Source organism: Chiloscyllium plagiosum, chromosome 1, assembly GCF_004010195.1.
Source record: "Chiloscyllium plagiosum isolate BGI_BamShark_2017 chromosome 1, ASM401019v2, whole genome shotgun sequence".
NCBI classification, from domain to species: Eukaryota; Metazoa; Chordata; class Chondrichthyes; order Orectolobiformes; family Hemiscylliidae; genus Chiloscyllium; species Chiloscyllium plagiosum.
Genome location: NC_057710.1, coordinates 16390015 through 16402876, shown reverse-complemented (window position 1 = coordinate 16402876; position 12862 = coordinate 16390015). Strand labels below are relative to the sequence as shown.

The following is a 12862-nucleotide window of genomic DNA, read 5'->3' as shown; positions in this document are numbered from 1 at the left end:
GTCATTGCAGGATTTGACCAACTGAGCAGACTTCACATTTCAGGAGGTGATTAGAGAGATCCAGATCCAGACTTTAAAAACAAAATGCCCGTTTACTTGTGTAACTTGACAAATGTACAAGATTTGGTGACGAGGAGAAATGTCTGATTACAGTTCTGATGTGGTCGCTCTAACTGAGCGACGTTTAAACAGCTCCCTGTGATTCTGAGGTGTTGCAGGTCGCTGTACCCTGAGCACCATAAAAAAAAGGAAGCGTTTATTCCAAGCGACGTTAACGGAATCACATCGATTAATCGACGGCAGATTTCGTCGGGATTTTGCAGCGGGTGTTGTTGAGGAAAAGGGTTTTCAGACAGACCTATGTTCCGGTCAGTCTTGACTGAACACTGGGGCGGTTTCATGTTTTATGATTGTAGTATTGAAGAAAACTAGCTGTACTCCTCTGATCAAGATTTGGAGACGCCGGTGTTCGACTGGGGTGTAGAAAGTTAAAAATCGCACGACACCAGGTTACAGTCCAACAGGTTTAATTGGAAGCACACTAGCTTTCGGAGCATCGCTCTGATCAAGACTTCGTCCACGCTAATACTCAGAGCTAACTCCTTTTCTGATGATTTGAAAACGAGTCAAATTGTTCTCAAATTGTTGTCCCCGATGTATAGGTACACACATCCAATGGGATAGGGTAGAAATACTCGTTTAGGTTGTGTTTTTACTGGTTAAGGTCTCAAGGTGACATGGAAGATTTCTCAATCCTCCGTTCCTATCGTTCCCGCAAAATCTATTTATGATCCCTGGATTATCTAATGAAAGATGTCTGCTTATGTCCTTTCTGGTGTAATATAGCGGAGTTCATCCCGCTGATATATGGCCATTTTATTCTCTGGAATTAGAATTCCCATAGTGTGGAAACAGGCCCTTTTGGGGGCCTCACCGACCCTCCGAGCAGTATCCCACCCAGATCCATTACTCCTGACTAATGCACTTAACTTAGACATCCCTCAACACTGACCAATCCACCATGCGCAGTCCCACTCTGGGATATTCTTTGGGCGGTACGGTGGCTCAATGGTTAGCACTGCTGCCTGGGAACCCGGGTTCGATTCCCGCCTCAGGAGACTGTGTGGAGTTTGCACATTCTCCCCGTGTCTGCGTGGGTTTCCTCCGGGTGCTCCGGTTTCCTCCCACAGTCCAAAGATGTGCAGGTCAGGTGAATTGGCCACGTTAGCCCATGCTAAATTGCCCCATTAGTGTTAGGGGCAGGGGTAAATGTAGGGGAATGGGTCTGGGTGGGTTGCTCTTCGGAGGGTCGGTGTGGACTTGTTGGGCTGAAGGACTTGTTTCCACATCTAATATAATCTAATCACCCAAACACAGGGGAAAACGTGCAAACTCCAAACAAACAGTCGCCCGAGGCTGAAGTCGAACCCGGGTCCCCAAGGTCCCCAGGCCCCCACTGTGAGGCAGCAGTGTTAACCATTGAGCCACCGTGCTGCCTATAGCATAACCGTGGACAGATACATTCCTGTGTCTTTTTACTGCGAGGGTGATGGGTTAGGATTATGAAGTGTGGGCAGAGAGAGGTCGCGTCTCACACTGCCTTGTTTTGGGGGACGTTACTCAATCCAGATCCCGGAGAGGGGCCGAACGGCCGACTCCTATTCCTAAATGGAGCTAAGGCGCGCATACACAAGCTGCGTGCGTTTCAATCCGTTTCAAAGCAATCTCTATACAACAAGCTGTTGAACGAACTGTCACAGCTTGTTTGCAGAAAGAAAACGGACCATGTTGCAGAGTTAAAAATCCCACAACACCAGGTTACAGTCCAACACTAGCTTTCGGAGCGCCGCTCCTTCATCAGGTGATAGTGTTGCAGAGTGCAGTTTCTGGGTGCGCTCTGAATTTATCTAGTTCCACGGGTTGAATTTGTTCTAGAGAGCAAAGAGACCCGGCTGTTGCGGAACCTGAGCTCGGTCAGTGAATCCCACATCCGAGTTTTTTTTTAAGAAAGTCTCGAATTTCACTGTAAGGAGAAAAAGCGGTTTGTCTCAGTACTGATGAATCCACTCACTAAACCCCACGGTCGAAAGCCCACTTTATTTGCCTGGGAGTTCTCTGTTAGTCAAATGTAGAAAATCCCGGTTTTGGACTGGGTGTACAAAGTACCATATGTGTGATTTTTAACTTTGTAGAAAATCCCGTTAGCCTCAGTAAGAACAAATCGGACAGAGTACCGATTAACTGACTACCAGTTAATGGGAACTGTCGTTCAATATAACCTTAGTAACGAATAAACTCTCGCTTTGATCTGGGGATGTGCCCGCAAACATGTCGAATCTTTACATAGTTCTTTCAAATAAAAAATCATGAAAGCTGTGATTGGATCGAGGTTAAAAATCACACAACACCAGGTTATAGTCCAACAGGTTGTTTTGGAAGCATTAGCTTTCTGAGCGCTGCTCCTTCATCAGGTGGTTGTGTGAGTTTTAACTTTGTACACTCCAGTTCAACACCGACATCTCCCAATCGTGATTGGATCAGGGCTGTTTGTATTAATCTTGTTCAGAGGTGTGACTGTGATAAAGAAAACCGTTGCAAATTAACCCTTAAAACCAAACCAATGACCGTAACGCATTTTGGAAAAAAAAATTATAAGCAAAAAAAATACTTTATTTTTCACCCACACGTCTTTTTACAAAAGGCGGCTTTCCTTTATTCCTTTATTCGGCGCCACTGAATCTAAAATAAATAATACTGGTCACCAAACGTCTTTGGTTGAAGATGTCTCAGGTTTGAAGTGAAGCCTTGCATATCGCGGGCTGTCAGGCGGTGGAAGGTTGTTGCAAATTAATTTGTATTTCCACCGTACAAACATCATCTTTTGGCTTGCCTTTCAAATAGTCACAGCTACAGCATAGAGTCAAGAAGTGTGGTGCTGGAAAAGCACAGCAGGTCAGGCAGCATCCGAGGAGCAGGAGAATCGAGGTTTCGGGCATAAGCCCTTCATCAGGGATAAGCTATAACATAACGCAGGGAGAAAGTGAGGACTGCAGACGCTGGAGGTCAGCGTCGAGAGTGTGGTGCTGGAAAAACACGGCAGGTCAGGCAGCATCCGAGGAGCAGGAAAATCGACTTTTCGGACAAAAGCATCCTGATTCCTGATGAAGGGCTCTTGCCCGAAACATCGATTCTCCTGTTCCCTGGATGCTGCCTGACCTGCTGCGCTTTTCCAGCAACAACACAGCAGGTCAGGCAGCATCCGAGGAGCAGGAAAATCGACTTTTCGGACAAAAGCCTTTCATCCTGATTCCTGATGAAGGGCTCTTGCCCGAAACATCGATTCTCCTGTTCCTTGGATGCTGCCTGACCTGCTGAGCTTTTCCAGCAACACGTTTTCAGCTCTGATCTCCAGCATCTGCAGGCCTCACTTTCTCCTATAGTATAGCACAGCCAATAGCCCTGGTACACAACACCGAGTCCTTCCAGATCATTAAGACTGATGGAATCAAGGAATCAGACGCTCACTCAGTACAAAAGAAGTCCTGCAGCTGGTAACTATCTCAATAAAATATACTCAACCCACACTAGTCCCACTCTTCCGTACTTGAACCTGTACAGCTGAAGTCATGACACGTCAAGTGCTCCACCATGGACTTGTTAAAGGTTGTGAGGTTTCCCACTTCAACTACCCCTTTATGCGGGGCATTCCAGAACCCCCCACCCCCACCCTCTGGGTGCAAAGGGTGTTTTTTGTCCTCAAATCCCCCTCTGAACCTCTTTTGATTGAACTTTCCACTTTCTGCCCACTCTGTCCGCCCCCCTCCCTCCATACTCTCTCATAATAGTCCTTCATCAGAGAGAGAGATGACTGACGATGGTTTAATCTGAGGGTCACCGCATTTTAGGAGAGGGGGCAGGTTGAGAAAGAGAGCCCCTCGTGGTTAATCTTCCCTCTCTACCAAACAGGACTGAGTCTCGTTTTCAGACATAGTCTAAATAGAATCGATTTGGATATTAAAAGAATAGAAATCGAATTATACTAAAACAAAGAACTGTCGATGCTGGCGATCTGAAGCAAGAAAAATCCAGAAATTCGTGGAGAAGCTCAGCAGGTCTGGCAGTATCTGGAGAGAGAGAAAGTCAGAGACAAGCCCAGGACTCCGCAGATGGGGCTGGAGAGTGCGACAAGATAGAGTCATAGAGTCAAAGTGATATATAGCATGAAACAGACCCTTCCGTCCAACCCGTCCATGCCGACCAGATATCCCAACCCAATCTAGTCCCACCGGCCCATATCCCTCCAAACCCTTCCTATTCATATACCCATCCAGACGCGTTTTAAATATTGTACCAACCTCCACCACATCCTCTGGCAGCTCATTCCATATATGTACCATCCTCTGAGTGAAAAAGTTGCCCCTTAGGTCTCTTTTATATCTTTCCCCTCTCACCCTAAACCTGTGCCCTCTAGTTCTGGACTCTCCCACCCCAGGGAAAAGACTTTGTCTATTTATTCTATCTATGCCCCTCATGATTTTATAAACCTCTATAAGGTCACCCCTCAGCCTCTGACACTCCAGGGAAAACAGCCCCAGCTTGTTCAGCCTCTCCCTATAGCTCAAATTCTCCAACCCTGACAACATCCTTGTGGATCTTTTCTGAACCCTTTCAAGTTTTACAGCATCCTTCCGATAGGAAGGGTCTGTACTGGGAACTTTTACCAAAATTGGAATTGAGAATTGGAATTGTTGGTTAGCCTGGGATGATCCCGGCCTGTTTAAACAGCACATCGATATGTGCTCACATCGCTGTAATCCCACTCTCCCACTCCCACGTCTACCCGTGCTGTTGTACGGTGTGAATAATATTGCCACGGGGCACAGTTTGTCGTTTCTGCAGCTTCCAATCGAATTGGGTTTAAATCGGCTGTTGGCTTTTTAAAAACTGGCTTCACTATCGGGAGAGTCGGAATTCGCCCACGGGACCTGCAAGACTCGGGAACAAAGAATTCCCTGAGTATTCCCTCTGGGAACACATCGACTGCTTCTGGGACTGGCCCCATTGGCGGCGATTTCTGTATTTCCCAGCAATGCCGACCTCACTGTCTAAAGGGGTGATGTTTTCCTGCAATGGTGAGCTTCCCTTGTGGCTGCAGTTCTGAACTCGCTCTTAACCAAGAGAGCTTTGCCGTTCTTCAAAGATTCGGCCGATCGTGTCTGCACTGGTTCTCTGAGCTTTTCTTTTTGATTTTGTGTTAACCTCCCGCCTTTTCTACACATTTCTGTGCAAATAATCATCATACCCTCTAGAGTCATAGAGATGTCCAGCATCGGTCCAGTCCGTCCATGCCGACCAGATATCCCACCCCAATCTCGTCCCACCTACCAGCAACCGGCCCATATCCCTCCAAACCCTCCCTATTCATATACCCATCCAGATGCCTCTTAAATGTTGCAATTGTACCAGCCTCCACCATATCCTCTGGCAGCTCATTCCATACACGTACCACCCCTCAGTTGAATTTCATGTGGAGAAGCCAGTGTTGGACTGGGGTGGACAAAGTTAAAAATCACACAACACCAGGTTATAGTCCAACAGGTTTAATCGGAGGCACTGGCTTTCGGAGCGACGCTCCTGCATTAGGTAGTTGTAGAGAAAAGATCGTAGGGCACTGTTTAGATTAGATTGGATTCCCTCCAGTGCGGAAACAGGCCCTTCGGCCCAACAAGTCCACACCGACCCTCCGAAGAGTAACCCACCCAGACCCATTTCCCTCTGAGTAATGCACAGAATCTTTGGCAAACTCATTCATTGCCATACATTCTGTGTATTATGATCTTATACTCCACAACCACCTGGCGAAGGAGCAGCGCTCCGAAATAAACCTGTTGGACTATAATCTGGTGTTGTGTGATTTTTAACTCACTTGAATCTGCTTCCGTCACAGTTTATTTACAGAAACCCTTACCCGTTTCATTCTCATGGAAAGGCAAAATATTGCGGATGCCGGAAATCTGAATCAGACAGAGAGTGCTAGAAAAACTCAGGAGCCGCAACTGCAGAGTCAGAAACAGAGTTACACAAAACAAAAATCAAATCAAATCAAAGAAATGCAGAATCAGAAAACAATTTTGCTGGAAAAGTTCAGCAGGTCTGAACAGAACTGAAGAGTTAATTTTGCTTTCTCTCCACAGATGCTGCCAGGTCTGCTGAGTTTTGCCAGCAATTTCTGTTCTTGTTTCTGATTTCCAGCATCCGCAGGGTTTTTATTTTGCTCTGAAGAAGGAGAAAGTGAGGACTGCAGATGCTGGAGATCAGAGTCCAAGAGAGTGGCGCTGGAAAAGCACAGCAGGTCAGGCAGCATCCGAGGAGCAGGAGAGTTTCCGGCTGAAGCTGGATGATGAGTGAGGTTCCTGATGAAGGGCTAATGGTCGAGATGTGGACTGTCCTGCTCCTGGGATGCTGCCTGTGTTTTTCCCGCAACACACTCTTTTTTACTGAAAAAGGGACCCGAAACCTAAACTCTGCTTTCTCTGCACAGGTGCTACCAGACCTCCTGAATATTTTTTTTTCCGGCAGTTTCTGTTTTACGAACAGTTAACCCCGATGGTTATGAATCTTCTTCAGAATTCGTTCTCCTTTTTTTTAACCTGTGGGATCTCCCCGGTCTACTCTGTCCAGGTCCGTCCTGATTTTGAAACTTTCTCCCCCCAACCCCTCCCCCCCCCCGCCACCTCTCCCCAGTCTGTCTCCTCTCTCTGTCCTCCAATCTTTCACGCTAACTGAAGTCTCTAATACCTAGGACCCTGGATAAAACCTCCAGCGGGTTTCCTGTCCAGTTTGAAGTGAGCGAGTTGCCGAGTGGTGAATAAGCTGTTGTCTTTTAGCCAAAAAAAAACCCCCACACACGCACAAAAAGTGCAAGACAAAAATGAAGCTCTTCAAGAGAGCTGCACCAATTTTGTTAGAAAAATATCTAGCCGGGGGGAAATGAATGTTTTGAAAAGGCACAGTGTTTTGTTTTGAGGGATCACTAAAAAGATTTTGCAACAGGTTGTAGGCAGAGAATCAGGGGAGAGGGTTTTCCGAGCGCCTGATTGGTGAGCTGTCATTGTTTCCTCTCTCTCTCTCACACACACACACACAACACCTCCCCTTCTTTCGGCACTCAGCCTTGTTCGGGAGGGTGGGGTGTGGTGCGTGTGTGAGAGAGAGGGAGCGAGTCCTGTCGTCTACACAACACCCTCTGGCCCCAGGCGCTGCTGAAATCCACATAAGGTATATAAATAAAGCGGCTCTGGCATTTCTCTTCGCACCTGTCCTCGAAGCAACTTGTGAAACGGTCTCCTCTGTCTCTACCTCCACTTCTCCCCTCCCTCTCTCCTTCCCCTCCACATCTCCCCCCCCCCCCCCTCCCCCCCCCCCCCCCCCCCCCCCCCCCCCCCCCCCCCGCGCCCTCCACATCTCCCCTCCCTCCCCCACCCCCCACCCCCCCCCCTCCACCCCTGCCGGGGCTGGGATTATGAACTCTGTTGGTTTTCAGGATTCCCAGCGATGTAACTCCACGCCGCTCTGTGCCAACGCAGCTGCGCCTCACCTCTCCGACATGGCAGTCTACTGTGAGAACTTCAACATGTACCACCAGCACCAGCACCAGGCGGGCTACCCGCTGGCGGACTACCCGGGCACTGCCAGCCCTTACCTGTGGCTGAACGGGGCGGCGGCCGGGGGATCACCGTCTCCGTACCTGCACAGTCAGAGCCCCTCGCCGTTCCCGGCCCCTCCGCAGTTCGTGCCCGCGGCACCCTCCTCGGGGCCGCCCGGAGCCGCGGAGCTGGGCTGGCTTTCCCTCGCCAGCCAGGAGGAGCTGCTCAAGCTGGTCCGGCCTCCTTACTCCTACTCGGCCCTGATCGCCATGGCCATCCAAAACGCCCCGGACAAGAAGCTCACCCTCAGCCAGATCTACCAGTACGTGGCCGAGAACTTCCCGTTCTACAAGAAGAGTAAGGCAGGCTGGCAAAACTCCATCCGACACAACCTCTCCCTCAACGACTGCTTCAAGAAGGTGCCGAGGGACGAGGACGATCCAGGTGAGCCAGTTCCTCTGTCTCTCCCTCTGCCCCCCCCCCCCCCCCGCCCCCCCCCCCCCCGCCGTGCCCGCGGCACCCTCCTCGGGGCCGCCCGGAGCCGCGGAGCTGGGCTGGCTTTCCCTCGCCAGCCAGGAGGAGCTGCTCAAGCTGGTCCGGCCTCCTTACTCCTACTCGGCCCTGATCGCCATGGCCATCCAAAACGCCCCGGACAAGAAGCTCACCCTCAGCCAGATCTACCAGTACGTGGCCGAGAACTTCCCGTTCTACAAGAAGAGTAAGGCAGGCTGGCAAAACTCCATCCGACACAACCTCTCCCTCAACGACTGCTTCAAGAAGGTGCCGAGGGACGAGGACGATCCAGGTGAGCCAGTTCCTCTGTCTCTCCCTCTGCCCCCCCCCCTCCCCCGCTCCTTCCCCCTCGCCTTCATTCTCTCCCTCCCTCTGTCTCTCCTACCCTCTCCCCTCTCTCTGTCCCTCCCTCCCTCCCAACCTCCTTCCCTCTCGCATTTGGATGGGTATATGAATAGGAAGGGTTTGGAGGGCTATGGGCCGGGTGCTGGCAGGTGGGACGAGATTGGGTTGGGCTATCTGGTCGGCATGGACGGGTTGGACCGAAGGGTCTGTTTCCATGCTGTACACCTCTATGACTCGTTCCCTCTCTCCCTCCCTCCTCCTGTCCATCCTTCATCCCTCCCTCCTTCCCTCTCTCCTTCCCCCTGTCCACCTATCCTCTCCCCTCCGTCTGTCCCTCCCTCCCTCTGTCCCCATTCCTTCTTCCCTCCATCCCTCTCTCCTTCCCTTCTTCCCTCTCTCTCTCTCCCTCCTTCCCCCTGTGAAACGCCGGGGATCTGAAATAAAGGCAGATGCCGCTGGAGAAGCTCGGCAGCCTCTCTCTCTCTCTCTCGGGTATATCCAGCACTTTCTGCCTGTACTCCTGCTCGAGGAGAAAGAGGCCATTGGACCCATCGTCTCGGGTTCGGCTTTTTGAAAGTAAAGGCAGGCGATTGGATCAGCTCAGAGTTGTTTTCTTTGGAGCAGTGAAGGTTGGCGGGGGTGGGGGTGGTGGTGACACCTGTCTCTAAGGTCCTGACGGGCACGGACAGAGTGGACAGGGAGCAGCTGGTCCCCCTCCCCTCAGAGGGACAGTCAATAACATGCGGGCAGAACTTGAAGGTGAAAGGCAGGCAGTTTACAGGAGATTTGAAGAGGAGCTTTTTTTTACCCAGAGGGGTTCGGGGTCTGGAATGTACTGCCTTGGGAAGGTAGTGGGGTGGGGGTGGGGGGGAACAAACTCACAACCTTTAACAAGTACTTGGATGAGCACGTGAAATGTTATAACCTTCAAGTCTGTGGGTCCAGTGCGAGAAAGTGGGACTAGTGTAAGTTATGGTGTATCTTTGGTCAGGGAGGAGAAAGTGAGGTCTGCAGATGCTGGAGATCAAAGTTGAAACTTTATTGCTGGAACAGCACAGCAGGTCAGGCAGCATCCAGGGAACAGGAGATTCGACGTTTCGGGCACAGGCCTGAAACGTCGAAAAAAATTCCTGAAGAAGGGCCTGTGCCCGAAACGTCGAATCTCCTGTTCCCTGGATGCTGCCTGACCTGCTGTGCTGTATCTTTGGTCATGCAAACTCGATGGTCTAAAATGCTATGGGGCTAAGTGCTGGAAAGTGGGACAAGTGGGTTGTGCTATACTTTTTTTAGAGACAAAAAAAGACCCTGCAAATGCTGGAATCCAAAGAGGACAGGCAGGAGGCTGGAAGAACACAGCAAGCCAGGCAGCATGAGGACCTGTCCACCTCCTGATGCTGCCTGGCTTGCTGTTACACTTTTGGCAGAAGTGGAGTAGGAGCCCATTCCTCCCCTCATGACTGCCCCAGTCCTGTTGCCTTAGATATATAGATATATCTGGAGATACCGGTGTTGGACTGGAGTATGAGGAGAAAGTGAGGTCTGCAGATGCTGGAGATCAGAGCTGGAAATGTGTTGCTGGAAAAGCGCAGCAGGTCAGGCAGCATCCAGGGAACAGGAGAATCGACGTTTCGGGCATAAGCCCTTCTTCAGGAAAGAAGGGCTTATGCCCGAAACGTCGATTCTCCTGTTCCCTGGATGCTGCCTGACCTGCTGCGCTTTTCCAGCAACACATTTCCAGCTTGGACTGGAGTATGCAAAGTTAAAAATCACGCAACACCAGGTTATAGTCCAATAGGTTTAATTGGAAGCAGTAGCTTTTAGAGCGCTGCTCCTTCATCAGATGGTTGTGTTGTGTGATTTTTAACTAGATATATCTGAACTCTGAATGCATTTCTGCTGTGATCTGCTATGGGTACAATTTCCAAACCGATTTGCAACCCAAATTGGTCCTGATGGATCACAATACGTTCCAGTGTTAACTTAGTCCGTGCCAAACCCCACACCCAGCTGGGTAAATATTAACACCGAAGCATTTGCAAAAACTCGCGAATTTTGGCCCAGCAATGATTTGGTTTGGCGACTTGTCACTGGGGGAGAGTTGTCTCTCTTGAAAATACTCCTTGCCCATTTTTAATATCCGCCTGTGTTAAACCCCCGAGGTAAAGTAAAACTGTTGTTTAATTTAACACAAACGCACAAGAGCTTCATGAGAGAATGCTGGGCAGGCTACTGAAAACACCCTCTGTATTAACGTTCAGAAGGGAGATAGGACAATGTTCGAAAAATAAGTACCTTTTAAAAAAGTAACCTACTGGATGTGGGAAGCGGGCTGACGTGAATGTTCAAAATGGGCTCTTTCTGTTCTCTTGAAGGGTCACCAGACTCCAAACGCTGCTTTCTTCCAATAAAGATTCCCCAGGAATTTCTGTTTGGGGTCTCAAGCAGTTCTTTGTTTTACTCAGGGCTCTTTCGGTGCTTTGAGACTCTATTGGAGGTTCGATCTTTGCAATGAAAGTGTAACTGGCTGGTATAGTGCTCAGCAAACTTCATGGACTGTTTCAGCTATCTTCACAATGTTTCATTTTCAATATATCGTGACAGTTCGTAAAGAAACCCCCATTCCCCCAAAATGTTTCCTGTTGCTGTGTGAACTTGTATCTAATCTAACTCAGGTTTATTGCTAAAATCTGTTGATGGATGTGGAGTTACCTGTGGTTTTTTTTTTAACATATATCCACCAACAGGGAAAGGGAATTACTGGACCCTGGACCCTAACTGCGAGAAGATGTTTGACAATGGTAACTTTCGCCGGAAGAGAAAGCGGAGAACCGACTCCAACTCTGGCCTCGGGGGTTCCCTCAATGGCAAGCCCCAGGACAATGCAGGGACTCCCGCCTTGAAGCTAACCGAGAGCCCGCCGCTCTTGCTGGAAGCTGCCTCGCCGGAGCCGGAGCACTCGCGGGGCTCCATCGACGACCCGAAACTTTCCACGCCCTCGTCCAGCCCTTGTCTGAACAGTTTCTTCAACAGCATGGCCGCCGTGGGCAGTGGCCCCATCACTAGGCAAGTGTCCATGGGCCTGGCCAATGACTTCTTCCAAAGGAATGTCTCTGCACTCGGTTCCTACTCGTCCAACAGCAGCTTATCCTCGCAGGAAGCCAGCGAGGTGACGGACTCCTTTCACTTCAACCGCGCGGGCTATCACAACACTTTCTCCGGCGGTCAGACAACCCAATTCAACAGCCATTTCTACAACACCTTCAGTGTCAACAGTTTGATTTATCCCCGGGAGGGAACGGAGGTCTGAAGAATGAATACATGAGCAGTAGACTCTCCAGAAAGTGAAGATTTCAAGTCGCCACCTCGGCGTCATATTCCCTCATCTTCAACCTTTAATCCGTCCTTAATCCCGTATTCCCCATCTTCAATCCCTCGCCATCTTCAATTCCCATCCCCCCTTCCCCAACTCCTCTCACCATCCTCAAACCCCTCCCCATGTTCAATCCATCTCCCCATCTTCAATCCCCATCTCCCCATCTTCAATTCCTCTTGCGATCCTCAAACCCCTCCCCATCTTCAATCCATCTCCCCATCTTCAACCCCCATCTCCCCATCCTCAATCTCTCTCCGATTCTCAATCCCTCTCCCATTCTCAAACCCTCTTCTCATCTTCAATCCCTCTCCACCTTTAGTCCCCTTTCCATTTTCAATCTCACTCTCTTAACTTTCTTTGGCATTTTTCCTTCAATCTCTCTTAGTGTCCCTCATTCTCACCCCTTTCATTTTCAATCTCTCTCCTCCTTCAATCTCACTCCTCCCCATCTCCAATCTTCAATCCCCTTCTCACATGGGAACAGGCCCAATGCCACAAACTGGTCCATGCTGACCATGGGGCCTATTCAGCTAGTTCCAATTGCCACGTTTGACCATATCCCTCTCAACCCTTCCCATCATTGTACCTATCCAAATGCTGTTTTAAATGTTGCTATTGTACCTGCCTTTCTCTGGCAGCCCATTCTATATTTGCACCATTCTCTGCGTGAAGAAGTTGCCCCTCAAGTCCCTCTTAAATCTCACCATAAATGGGTGGCACAGTGGTTAGCACTATTGCTTCACAGCGCCAGAGACCCGGGTTCAATTCCTGCCTCAGGCGACTGTCTGTGTGGAGTTTGCACATTCTCCCCGGGTCTGTGTGGGTTTCCTCTGGGTGCTCCGGTTTCCTCCCACTATCCAAAAAATGTGCAGGTCAGGTGAATTGGCCATGCTAAAAAAAATTGCCCATATTGTTAGTGAAGGGGAATGGGTCTGGGTGGGCTGCACTTCAGAGGGTTGGTGTGGACTTGTTGGGCCGAAGGGCC

The 12862-nt window shown here is 49.9% G+C and overlaps 1 protein-coding gene across 1 annotated transcript; it reads left to right on the top strand.

Annotated features, from left to right (window-relative positions):
- Window positions 1–7499: 7499 nt before the first annotated feature.
- On the top strand, window positions 7500–12447 carry foxi2 (forkhead box I2). The gene is made up of 2 exons (XM_043701032.1): window positions 7500–8090; window positions 11249–12447. Exons 1-2 carry the CDS (start codon window positions 7523–7525, stop codon window positions 11809–11811), a joined length of 1131 nt encoding a protein of 376 aa, XP_043556967.1. The 5' UTR covers window positions 7500–7522; the 3' UTR covers window positions 11812–12447.
- Window positions 12448–12862: the final 415 nt, after the last annotated feature.

Coding starts and splice junctions, on each gene's coding strand:
- foxi2 (XM_043701032.1), top strand. CDS start 7,523: ATGAACTCTGTTGGTTTTCAGGATTCCCAGCGATGTAACTCCACGCCG. Junction 8,091..11,248: donor GAGGGACGAGGACGATCCAG/GTGAGCCAGTTC, acceptor ATCCACCAACAG/GGAAAGGGAATTACTGGACC.